This window comes from Schistocerca americana, chromosome 1 (assembly GCF_021461395.2).
Source record: "Schistocerca americana isolate TAMUIC-IGC-003095 chromosome 1, iqSchAmer2.1, whole genome shotgun sequence".
Lineage (NCBI taxonomy): Eukaryota > Metazoa > Arthropoda > Insecta > Orthoptera > Acrididae > Schistocerca > Schistocerca americana.
Window position 1 is genome coordinate 106,900,094 of NC_060119.1, and position 12,932 is coordinate 106,913,025.

At 40.1% G+C, this 12,932-nt stretch overlaps 1 protein-coding gene across 1 annotated transcript in view; it reads left to right on the forward strand.

The window, feature by feature from the left end:
• The window catches only part of LOC124620513 (heparan-alpha-glucosaminide N-acetyltransferase-like), a 105,388-nt gene that overhangs the window by 64,619 nt on the left and 27,837 nt on the right, over positions 1 to 12,932 (forward strand). Inside the window, exons 7-8 of the mRNA XM_047147074.1 lie at positions 4,237 to 4,506; positions 12,021 to 12,307. Coding sequence (XP_047003030.1) covers positions 4,237 to 4,506; positions 12,021 to 12,307 — 557 coding nt within the window. The remainder of the gene's footprint in view (positions 1 to 4,236; positions 4,507 to 12,020; positions 12,308 to 12,932) is intronic.

Sequence of the window (12,932 nt, forward strand, 5' to 3'; positions counted from 1 at the left end):
CACTGACTGGAGTAGAACTGTCTTCAGTGATGAGCCCTGCTTCAAATTGAGCCCCAGACAGTGGTAGGATACCAGCTTGACTGTCGATCACCATTCAGCAACAATTAGCAGTAATGGTTTGAGGTGCCATTTCATAGCAAGACATCTTTGATTGTCCTCTGCTTTGCCCCTACAGCACAGTGGTATGTCGACGATATTTTACATACAATTTTGTTGTCCTTCATGCCAAGCCATCCTGCACTTACATTTCAGCAAGATAATGCCCACTTCACATGGTGAGAGCTTAGACTCCTTTTGTTTGTGCTTGCCAAACCCTACCTTGGCCAGCAAGGTCACCAGTTCTCTCCCCAATTGAAAACTTTTGGGGCATTTGTGCAGGGCCCTCCAACCAGCTCAGGATTATGATGATTTAACATGCCGATTGGACAGGATTTGGCATGATATCCCTCAGGTGGACATCCAACAACTCTGTCAATCAATTCTGAGCCAAATAACTGATTGCATAGTGGGCCGAGATGGACAAACTTGTTCTTGATGTGCTCAATTTGTGAAGCTTTTGTTTGTCTCTACAAGTACATCAGATCTACCAATTTCTGTTCCATACAGATAATTCCTTTGTAATGCATTGTGTCTTTTGTCTTAGAGTGTATGTTCAAGAGAGAGTGATGCTAGGAAGAAAACTTTGGCAGTCCTGGTGGTTTGTGTGTTATGCACTCATAATTTTCTTGAGAGAAAAATTGCGCAATATGTGTAAAACAAAGGACATAACACAGTGGGTAATAGCCTACAATAATGAACATAAAAGAAGCAACATTTTATTGGTGCTCACTATATTATTGGTTTATACAACTCTTTTACTCTTTTTTGAAGAGGCCTACATATTTCTAATTTTTCTCCTTAAGTTATTGAAAGTATTTTAAATCCATCTTTGTAACTACAAGAAAATGCATATATTTGTCACCAAATAAAATACCATAGTGGTCTGTAGTGAAACATATTTACAATCTGGCTTACTTTCTGAATCTAAAAACAGTTCGTGACAAGAGTGGTTGATGTTACTTATGACATGTTATGTCCGATTTTCAGTCGGATCAGGAAACACCATCTATTTGCATGTTTTAAAGTATTCTCTCATTTGGCAATGTTGCTTCTAGTACAATAGTTGCAAAGATGAGTTTAAAATATCTTCACTTATTATAAACCAGTTACGGACAATGTGGTCAGACACCTGACACATTATCTTGCCTGTAAAGTTCATACATCATGTATAGGAGAAGGAGCAAAAACTTCAAAGTTCAAGTCAACTTGTTAATAAACACCGAAACCTCTTTACTTACCCATCAGATCATAAATCCTGTAAGGAGAAAATAACGTGCTGTTCATTCTAATTTAGAGTTAGTAATATGTTCAGAAATATAGAAGTCCTCACATTTTTTGTCAACTTACCCTACAGATCTCAGAATTTGACAGGGAAAAAAGCTAAAACTTTATTTGGAAATTGAGGAATTGTCAGGAGGGAATATCACTTCAGGAAACTTGTGGCAACCCTGGATGATCTGGGGACAGTTGTGGTGGCACCTCATACAGTTCCTGTTAAGTTTTCACTGCCGTGGTGGTGATGGTAATAGTAGTAGTAGTAGTAGTAGTAGTAGTAGTACTGCTGGCAATAAAAATTGTTGTTTTCAGTGTTGTTAGTATTAATTAGGGGGAGAATCTCATACTCACAACTGTTGGTCGGTCCCCTGTCATACTGGGGCTGAGTGGCATGCTCATAATTTTTAACCTTTCCCAGTGCTTCCCTCTGTCCTCCACTAGAAAGTAACTGGTTCCAAAAGCCACAATAGTGTGTATACTTTTATATGTGTCTGTCAGCAGTACTGCCATTTCTTCCGAAGGTAGGTACTGGCCAGCAATTCTGTCTCATAATTATATACTTTTATTGAGAGAATTTTCTTTTTGATACTATATACACCTTAGGTCACTTCGTGCCTGTTATCAGACTGCTGTAACACACCTTGAAGGTGATATGTTATCAGTGTGATCGGCAATGCCATGAAATAGTGAAATATAATTGGATAGACAAAAAAAATCTACTCACCACGAGGTCACTCGTGAGAGTTAACGAAATGTCCAAGCTTTCACAATCAGCTACCCATTCTTCTGGCAACGGGGTTGAGGGAGAAGTAAGAGGGATAAAGGAAAATGACTGACAAGGTTTAAGAAATGGGGAGGATTACAGAAAAGTCACCCAAAACCTTGGCCTGGGTAGACTTAATGGATGGGATGAGAAGGAAAGCTGTCCTCCTCATGCCATCCAGTAAGTCTCCCCTGACCCACAATTATGGTTGACTTTTCCATAATTCTTACAATTTCTTAAACCTTGTCAGTCATTTTCCTAGATCCCCCTTTCTTTCCCTTCAACCCTGCTGCTGAAGGAGGAACCACTGGTTCTAAAAACTTGCAAATTTCATTAACTTTTGTGTTTTCTCCTGCATTACAGTAATGTCATTTAAATATCTGGGCATAATGTTGTAAAGCAATATCAAATGGAATGAGCATGTGAGGGTTGGAGTAGGAAAGGCAAATGGTAGACTTCAGTTTATTAGGAGAATTCTAAAAAAAAAGTGGTTCATCTATAAAGGAGGCCACATATAGAATGCTAGTGCGGCCTATTCTTCAGTACTCCTCAAGTGTTTGGGATGCTTACCAGGTTGCATTAAAGGAAAACACTGAAGCAATTCAAAGGTGGGCAGCTAGATTTGTTACTGGTAGGTTCGAGCAACACACAGGTGTTTCGGAGATGCTTTGGGAACTCAAATGGGAATCCATGGAAGGACGTCAGCACTCTTTCCAAGGAACACTATTGAGAAAATTTAGAGAACTGCCATTTGTAGCTGACTGCAGAATAATTCTGTTGCCTCCAGCATACATTGCTTGTAAGGATCATGAATATAAGATACGAGAAATTAGGGCTTGTATGGAGGCATATAGACAGTCATTTTTCCCACATTGTATTTGTGAGTGGAACGGGAAAGGAAATAACTTGTATTAGTATGTGGTATCCTCCGCAACATGTCGTTAGGTGGACTCAACGTATCAGTGTAGATGCAGATTTTCGGAAATTCATAATTTTTATTGAGGTACAGAATAATGAATGGCACAGTAATAGGCTCTCCAGTTGCACAAACCATAGTAAACTACTTCTCAAAGGACTGAAAGTCCCTCTGCATGGATGGATTAAGTTTTGTATGGTTTGTGTGTTTCCTATAAAGCAGTTAAGATTATTGCTAGGGAGTGGTTCCTTCAAAAAGGACAAGGCTGATTTCTTTCCGTGTCCTAGTCAGATCCATAATTCTCATGTATAATGACTGTGTCATCAATGGAATTTTAAACCCTGACCTTTCTTCCTTCATTCTTTCTTTTCACATTAATTCACAGTGCCAACGTTGTTTAGTGTTAAATACAAATACCATGAGAGCACATTTAGGAATAACAGTGACTACTTATGAAAATACAAAAATCTATACTTGTAGGCACCTGACATGCAAGCACAAAGAAAAATATGTGGCTATTCTGCCCATTCCTCATATGAATTCAGTTGAAGATTTATGCTTATAACACAGCAGACTACAAAGACCCTAACAATTACTACTCTCTTTACAGCTCTTAATCAAAAACACTTATCGTTATCCAAGAAATGATTCACAATCATCTTGCAAGTATGTGTGCAACAGTATAGAAATATAATTTCCATTGTTTGATTTTTCATTTTTTGAGTGTAGCTACTCAAAATTTAACATATGTGGGATGCTATATTAAACAGCTCTTCCTAAGATGCAAAAGTGGATATGCAGATGAACGGAAGTCAGATTGAGTATATGTGCTGATACAGAGATTGTAAGAATGGCAGGCACCACTGTCTGAAAGTAGATTAAGAGTTTCAAGTTTATGTAGAAATTCAAGTATTTGCAGCTTGTATGTGTGATTTGGTATACAATGAATTATAATTTGCCTGAAATGAAAAGATTCGAGTGAGAAACAAATGTTTCTTTAATCTGTGAAATACAGTGCTCTCTCTCTCTCTCTCTCTCTCTCTGTGTGTGTGTGTGTGTGTGTGCGTGTGTGTGTGTGTGTGCACGAGAGAGAGAGAGAGAGAGAGAGAGAGAGAAAACATACATCCTTTCTATAGTTCAGTGCAATAAAATAAGAGTATTTGAAACCATTTTCTGTTGACAGGTTTATGTGGATAATGGGTTTGAGCTTGGCAATATCTCTGCGCACACAGTTGCGCTCCAGTAAACCGAGGCTCCATGTCCTCGGACACGTGTTACGTAGGTCACTTTTCCTTATTGCCTTAGGAGTGATTCTGAATTCATGTGGTAACCATGGTACAAAACCTGATGTAAAGACCCTGCGGCTGCCTGGAGTGTTGCAGAGGCTTGGTGTCTGCTACATGGTGATTGGCACAATAGAGAGTTTGCTAATGTCACGAGAAGGGGCATTCAGGTAACTCACCGCATATGTTTACAAGTTTCTAGAAGACTTTTCCAGGCTATAATTTTGATCTACGTTTTGTGATGTGTATTACGTAATATACCAACGAATTAAGGAACTACAGAGACTTTATTGCTTGTGTACATAAGAAATACTCGTCACTGTTAGTGTTGTATATATGACATAAAAGTTTTTTTTGTTGTCAATGATATTTTGCAGTTTTATGATTTTTCTGTTGAAATGGTAATTAATGATGATCTTTACTAATGATTACATCTGTGTCTGAGAGGAACATGAGTTTTCGAATAGTGTACAAATAAGAAAAACTAATTTTTCACTGGGACTTAAAACCTGCTGATGGATAAGAAAGTACATGATATCTTGGAGAAGCAAGGGGTTCACTTTGCACAACCAGAGCATTCATCCTCACTTTTGAGGGGGGATTTGCTTCCAGAGAAAGTCAAAATCATAGTAATCTGTTGTGATGTAAAACCATATTTTCCATCTCCAATGTGGTGCTTTCAGTGACAATGCTTCAGGCATATGTGTTCCCATTGGATGAACAACCCAATTTGTGGGGACTGTTTTTGGCCATTTCATGAAAACTCAACATGTGAGGAACCATCTTTCTGTCTATTGCTGAGACAGTCATCTTCCTCATTCTATGAAGTATCCTACACTAATTAAGGAATGTAAAACTAAGGGATTTTAGGTCTTCAGTTGCCTCTTATGTTTTGAAGCTCAGAAAAGGTATGTTCAGTTGGATCCTGTCCCAGTTGTATAAACTTTTGCCACTACTGTCACCAGGTCATCGGCTGCATCTTGAGTATTTACTCCCTTCATTGCCTCAATGTTTACCTATCATAGCTAAAACCTCCCTTCTTGTGGTTCCTGCAGCACTGTCTTTGGGGACCTCAACGGTCTGCTTCTGACTGGAGAAGGTGCATCTTTCCCCAGCATCTACTAGTGACAGGGGTCCATTTAGGGAATCATCTCTCTGTAAATCTATGCACCAGCAAGCCGATACCATCCAGTGGCTGAAGGGAGCATGGACTGTGGGTCCTAGAGCTGCACACTCACCCTCAGTCCCTACCCTCTCAGTGGATAAGCCCTTGTGAGAGTCCTAACCCTTTAAAGTAGCTAAGGAGAAAAATGAATCTTGGAAGAAGGCTACTCCTGTGACCCCACACCTTTGGACACAGAAGCAGTGTTTTCGAATGTTATTCCCCTCTCACCAGTGGCAGACAGTGATCATGGAGTATCCCCTTCACACCCAGGATGCACTTAATGTGTTAATTCAGTGGAACAGCATTGAATGTTACTGTCACCCACTAGAAATATAACAGTTATTGTCCTTCTGGTCTCTGCTGCTCTCCAATAAATGCATTTCACTGATGACCATTCTTCATCCGTTTCATATTACTGTGCCTTCAGTAAGAACCATACTGGAGGCATCTGTACATTGTTCACATGCATGTTGTCAGTGGATGGATTCCCCTCCATACACCATTGAAAGCAATGGCAGTGCTATCATAAATGATCTTCAGGCATCACAATTTGCAATGTTTCTTTACCCCTGGGTGGGGCACGTAACATTCCTTGAAATGGCCACAGTAATCTGAGAACCCTCTCCCTCCTCTATCTCCTGCTTGATTATTTCAGTCACCCTCTCTGGGGGAATTCAACATTGTTCTTTAGATACCTTCTGATTGACCAACTGTTTTCCAATCTTTATCTGTGTTTCCTCACTGATGGTACACCTACTCAGTTCAGTGCCACACTTTTTTTAGGCATTGATCTTGTTGTATACAACTTCGTACACAATGGTAAGGAGAGGTGGGCTACAGATTAGTGCAATACTGTTGTCACAGGAAAACTGGCCAGGAGCAGAAATGATTGGCGAACAAGTTAACACAGTAAACAGATTTATTTAACTTGTATTTTTCCAAGCTTTCGAAAACTCATTACAAATAATGCAGCAAGAAATAAGAGTCCAACTATCAGATTGTCAACAAGGAAGAGATTCGCTGTACTAAGCGTGAACGAAGGTATTGTAGCGAAGAGGCTCCAAGTGCAAGTGAGTTGAGTGGCTACCACCAGCCGTCCTATATTGCTGTGGCAGAGGGCACTTGTGGTCTTGGCTGCTGGAGGTGTGGGGCAGCAGGTGCGCACCATTGGGTGTGCCAGATCCCGCACAGCTGCTGTCAGTGTCAGACAGAAAGTTGCAGTTCCATTGCCAACTGTGACACCCATGGGGTGGTATCGATACCTAACACCACAGACCTTACGATCTCTTCCCCCAATCTCATAGCTTTACGAAAATGGTCACTGTATGGAAATCTTTGTGGCAGTCATTACTTTCCAGTAGTTCTGTCATTTGCTTTCCACCACCCAGTGATCCAGTTGCCAAACAGTGTGTTCTCTGAAGAGCCATTTGGCAGTTGTATGTCTCTGTCATCACTTTCACCCCCTCTTCATCCGATTGTATCAACAAGGTTGTTAGAGTCTTGTAGCACAATTGCAGCACCAGGCCATGTTTCAATGCACAATCAGATGATCCAACAACTGAATGTGGCTCATAGACTCCATCTACTCAGGGTCTTCAACTGAATTGTGCCATGAATTGTTTTACAGAGGGTCAGTAATGCCATCATCCCAATCCTTAAAGCAGGGAAAACTCAATGTCCATTGACAGGTACTTACCAATTAGTGTCACCAGCGCACTCTGCAAATTGCTTAAAATGATGGTAGTGTGATGGTGAAACTGGGTTCTCAAATCATGGGGCCTTTTGTCCCCCTATCAGGGTGTACACTGGGAAGTACCTCAGTACAATCCACAACTGACTATCTGGTTAGATGAAACAGCAATCCGACAGACTTTTTCTAAATACTAACATCTCACTGCAGTCTTTCCTGTCCCAAATATCACATTTTTCTTACGCCCTAAGACTGGGGGCTTCCAAGGCTCTGTACCGATTTTTATTTCCCAGTTTTACGTCACCAATCATTTTGGGTAGCAGTTGGGATGTTGCTCAGTTACCCACAGGTCCAAGAGAATGGCATCCCTCAGGGCTCTGTACTGGGTGTTACACCGTTCCTTATCACCATAAATTGGTTAGTGATGTCCGTTGGACCAGTAGAAAGTCCTGGGCTGTAATTTTACTAGTTTTTGCATTTGCTGTAGCTCTCGATCTGCATCCAAGGCCAAATGCCAGCTCCAAGGTGCCCTCCAAAGGGCCCTGCCCTAGACCCTTTCCCATGGTTCCAATATCCTTGTATGAGCCACGCATTTCTATCATACCACGGTTCATCCTGACACTGATAGCTGCTTAGCTACCCAGCACTTTGACATTGTTGCACAGTTATGTTGGCACTCCTCGTTGATGAAAAGCTTACCCTGCTGCCCAGTATTCATCAGCTTGAGAATAGCTGCATGTAGAAGCTAAACACTCTCTGATTCTTTGCTTATTGCTCTTGGGTTGTGGGTCACACTATTCTACTTTGTATTTACTGGGTGCTGCTTTCATCTGAACTGGATTGGTTGCCAAGCTAAGACCCAGCGGCACTTTTGGCTTTGAAATTGTTGGCCCCATCACATTATCATGAGTAAGATTGCCCACTGCAACCAGCTGGACTGTCCCATAGACAGTCTCATCTGCGTATTGTAAAACTTTCACCTTTTCACAGTATATCCTATGTAGTTCATATGCGTAGATATCAAACAGAGTAGGTGCCAAAACAGACCATTGCTGCAACCCTAAACTCATAGTTTGTGGTCCTGTTGTATGTCATTCATGTATAACTAGTAGCATCCATTCAGACAAAAAAGATGCCAAGTGTTCTGTAAATGTGCGGGGTATATGTTGTTCCGTTTCGTGGTTAGTACTGGAAATACTACATCATTGTAGGGGTTGCATGGGTCCAGCAGCAAAACTAGTAGATAGTTGTTTTGGTTAAAACAGAACTGTTTATCACTAACTAGGTGTATCAGAACATCTTCAGTACGTTTCCTTTTGTGAAAACCACCTAACTACTAGGGAATAGTTCATGGCATTCAAATGAATGTTCTTACTGGAATTTGACAAGTTTTTCCAGCACTTTGTAGGGGCATTATAGTAACACTATTTGTCTGTATGATGCCACCATTACAGACAAGATTGGCAATAGACCTAAGGCACCGAGTCTGGATTCTTCCCAGTTTGGGCACAAGTATCATTAAAGGGGCTTACTATTGTGATCCTCAAACCACGTTTTATTATAAGTAGCCGGTAGGTATTGTTGTCTTTCATATGGCAGAAATGATAGCATATTGTAGTGGAAGTTACCTGAGGTAGTGACAGTATTTTTACCAGAGGAGAAAGTGCTCTGCAGCTCAGCCATTGATAATGACTGTAGAAGGGGATGTCATTGGAATTTAGATCTGTGCTAGGCAGGTGTTTGATGGAGCTAGGTGTTAGATTTTGTAACATCTGTTCCATAACGCAATTCATAGACAGTGACTTCTAATGGTGCGATAACGATTGTTTTTAAAGCTCTTCACATTCTTCTCTACACTTGACATTCTGGTACCTTAGTTGTAGAGTTGCACAGGTTTTTCCAATTGTTCTTGTTTATTTTTTTAAAAAAATCTTTGTTTTCTCTTGTATTTTTTGCAGGTTAATGTAGTTTTGTTGGGTATTATGCCTCATATATTTCCCCAGTTTTTCCACGGTTCTCTGATATTTGATACCCCACCACACAAGAATAGCAGGCACACAAAGGATGTACTTTTCTTTTCCAGTTGGATAGTTGTGTCACATGAGGTAATGCAAAGCTTAGGTCTATTGCCAATCTTGTCTGTAATGTTGAAGTTATTCTTGTGGGTGTCTGTCATTCAGCAGCATTAGGTTTTTGTCTTCTAGGATAGTCATTAATAGCTCACCACTGCAATTCTCACAGTCATATCCCCATGATGTGTGATAAGCTGTACAGTCCCTCACAACAAGCAGTGGATAGCCAAATTGTACTAGTGGTACAATATCAGTGCCTGGTACGAGCATGTTCACTGTTCTGTAGATAGTATATTCTGATTGGATTCTGAAGTTTGTGCAGCTTGTATGTCTTTGTTGCTGCAGTTAAGTTTAAGAATATTGTAAAGAATATGTTCAAACAATGGAAAATGTAACAATATTATGAGAAGGAAAATTGTCACTCACCATATAGTGGAGATGCTGAGTTGCAGTTAGGCACAACAAAAATACTCTAACAGTTAAAGCTTTCGGCCATTAAGGCCTTTGTCAACAATACACACACACACACACACACACACACACACACACACACACACACACACACACACACACACACATACTCACACATGCGACTACAATCTCAGGCAACTGAAACCACACTGCGAGCAGCAGCACCAGTGAATGATGGGAGTGGCGACTGGAAAAAAGGGGGGGAGGGGGATAGTATGGTGGGAGTGGCAGACAGTGTTGCAGGTCAGACGAATTGTGTTGTTTATGTCTAAATTTGCAGAACGCCATTCTTCAATAACTTATAGCCCACTGCATTTTATAATTTTAACTCCCCATGAGGCTTTATATTTACTCCTGGAGTAAAATTTTAACTTCCAAGTATACAGTTTCTTGGCCTTTGGCTTTACAGAAAACCATGTCGTTTAAAATAAAGATGCAGAACTTATCATCCTTCGTTTTGGTGTATACAAATAGCTGGCTTTTATTTTTTTTTCCAAGTGTGTATTCCGTATAATTAGCTTTTTTTCAATGCTATGTGGATGTAAACCTGATTGGAAATTCTACATAACAGTATTGCAGAGTATGAATAAAAAATATCAGTTTTAAAATCATCACATAGCAAGCTATGAGGGTACTTCAAAGTGTAGAGTCTATAAACGAATATTATGCAAAGGACTGCTTTCTTATTTTGCATTCCTTATCTGGACAGGATATGATAAAACAATTTCCTTAAGTACAAAACTGTATGTCCCTTTGAATAACATGCTGCAGTGCAGCACATGGTCATGTGATGCCTCACTACGCATGAAATTCCAAGCAGAAATACGTCGAAAGGTGTATGAGCAGAGCAAACACCAAGCATCGGCTTCCTACATCATTGTAGTTGCACATGCGCAGTAATGCGTACTTTCTGGTGCTTTCTGGCAACTGTTTAAATGAACCTATATCTAACAGGTCATGGGAAAATATTGCGGATGGTGATTTGAGAAGTATTACTTTCGAAGTAAATGAATTACATTACGTGTGAGAATGTGAGATGAATTTCTTAAATCGGAGAGTGTTTGACTCTCATTCAAAACTTAATACTTAGAGGACCAGTTACTTAGAAAAATTTTGGTCCCAGAAGACCAGCCATTTACATTATTATTTAAAATTTTACTGACACATTTGTGTTTGATATATCTTAAAGGGTAACACACACAGAAAAGGACTAATATTATATTTGAAAGCTTAGCTTTGCATGTAGCTATACTATCTCCATATTAATATATCAACCATCAACTTCTCCTCTTTGTGTGTTAGCACTACTTAGCAGTGATGTTGCTATTGGCTGACTACATCTCGTGGCCTATACTACGAATATCTGCTGTTATAAGCTGGTGAGATCAAGTGAAATGAGCTATGATTAGCTGATAAAACCACATCACAATCTCAATTTCAGTGCTTCAGAAACTAATGTGCTCTGTTTGGTGGAATTTGAACTTACATTTCTGTAGTAAGAAAATACTACATGTTGCTGTGTGTCAAAGATCTCTCCAAAAAACTTTTTTTGTGGTGTTTCGTTTCCTATAGTGCCGGTAGCTCTACACCATTCAAAGGATTGATTAGTTTTGCAACTGTGAGGGAAAGTGTACTGTCACTGAACATGGAGGGATGAGTTGTTTGGGGGAAGAGACCAAAATGTGAGGTCATCGCTCTCATTGGATTAGGGAATGACGGGGAAGGAAGAAGTCGGCCATGCCCTTTCAAAGGAACCATCCTGGCAGTTGCCTGGAGCGATTTAGGGAAATCAAGGAAAACCTAAATCAGGATGGCAGGACACGGGATTGAACCGTCGTCCTCTCTAATGTGAGTCCAGTGTGCTAATCACTGCACCACCTTGCTTGTTACTGAACACAGGAAAAGAGTATCTTCATCCAGAAAAATGTTTATTTTTGACCAGGAAATCAGGGGATTTTTTTTTTTTCATTTTGTTTGACAATGCTGTGTTAAACTATTTTCTTTTCAGCCATTGATCAAAGCAAAACTAGTCTGTCGGTATGGATTTAATAAAAAAGATACCTAAATCCTCCTTGATTATGATGATCTTTAGAAGAAGTTATTTTCCCAGATGTAGAAAACTGATGAAGATATTTGTAATTTCCCTTTGTCCTGTAACAACAGTTTTATAAGGCCTACATTTGTCAGACTTTTCGTTAGGTTTCATTTTAGTCTTACAAACTGGTTTCAACAAACAAATTTAGATAATAACAGATGCATTATAATAATGGTATCTTTCCATTGTAGGTATGGGCGCTACATAGTACTATCAGATATTATAGAATCCTGGTGTCAGTGGCTGGTGGTGATAGCTTTGGCTACGGCCCACGTTGCTATCTCACTAGCTTTACCTGTTCCTGGCTGCCCGCGGGGCTACTTGGGACCTGGTGGATGGCACATGCATGGACAGTATGCCAACTGCACTGGTGGAGCTGCCGGTTACATTGATCGCCTCATCCTCACTCCGCAGCACATGTACAAGAACCCTACATGCAAGTCCATTTACCACAATGATCAAGTATATGACCCGGAAGGTTAGTACAGCTTGCAGCAATCATATCATCAGAAAAATGTGATACTTGATGTTTTATGTTGAGCTTCACATTCAGAAGAATGTACACACCTGTATCATGCACATTACGAGTTCTGCAAGTTCATCTGTCAGAGGCTTAGCTTTGTTGATCTGTTTATTAGACTGAGCTGTTTTGAATATCGTTGTGTAGTAGTTGACAATAAACCCTGCTGCTCAATCATTTCTGCCTGCGGGGTAGCCATGTTGTCTCGGGCGTCTTGCCACGGTTCGCGCAGCTTCCTCTGTTGGAGGTTCGAGTCCTCCCTCAGGCTTGGTTGTGTGTGTTGTCCTTAGTTTAAGTTAGAGTGAGTAGCATGTAAGGCTAGGGACTGATGACCTCAGCAGTTTGGTCCACTAGAACTTACCACAAATTTCCAAATTTTAATCAGTTTCTTGTGCTACAGGGGTCATTCCTCAAATGATACAAAATGTGTGCAGATAGAATTTTATTTTACTTTCAGAATATCTGCCAGTAGTGAAAATTCTGTAACTATTCATAATGATTTTTTCCTCACCAATGAACCACCAATAATGGAAAAAGAGTAAATATATAAAACAGTTTATTTCTTTGTTTGATTTAGCAGGAA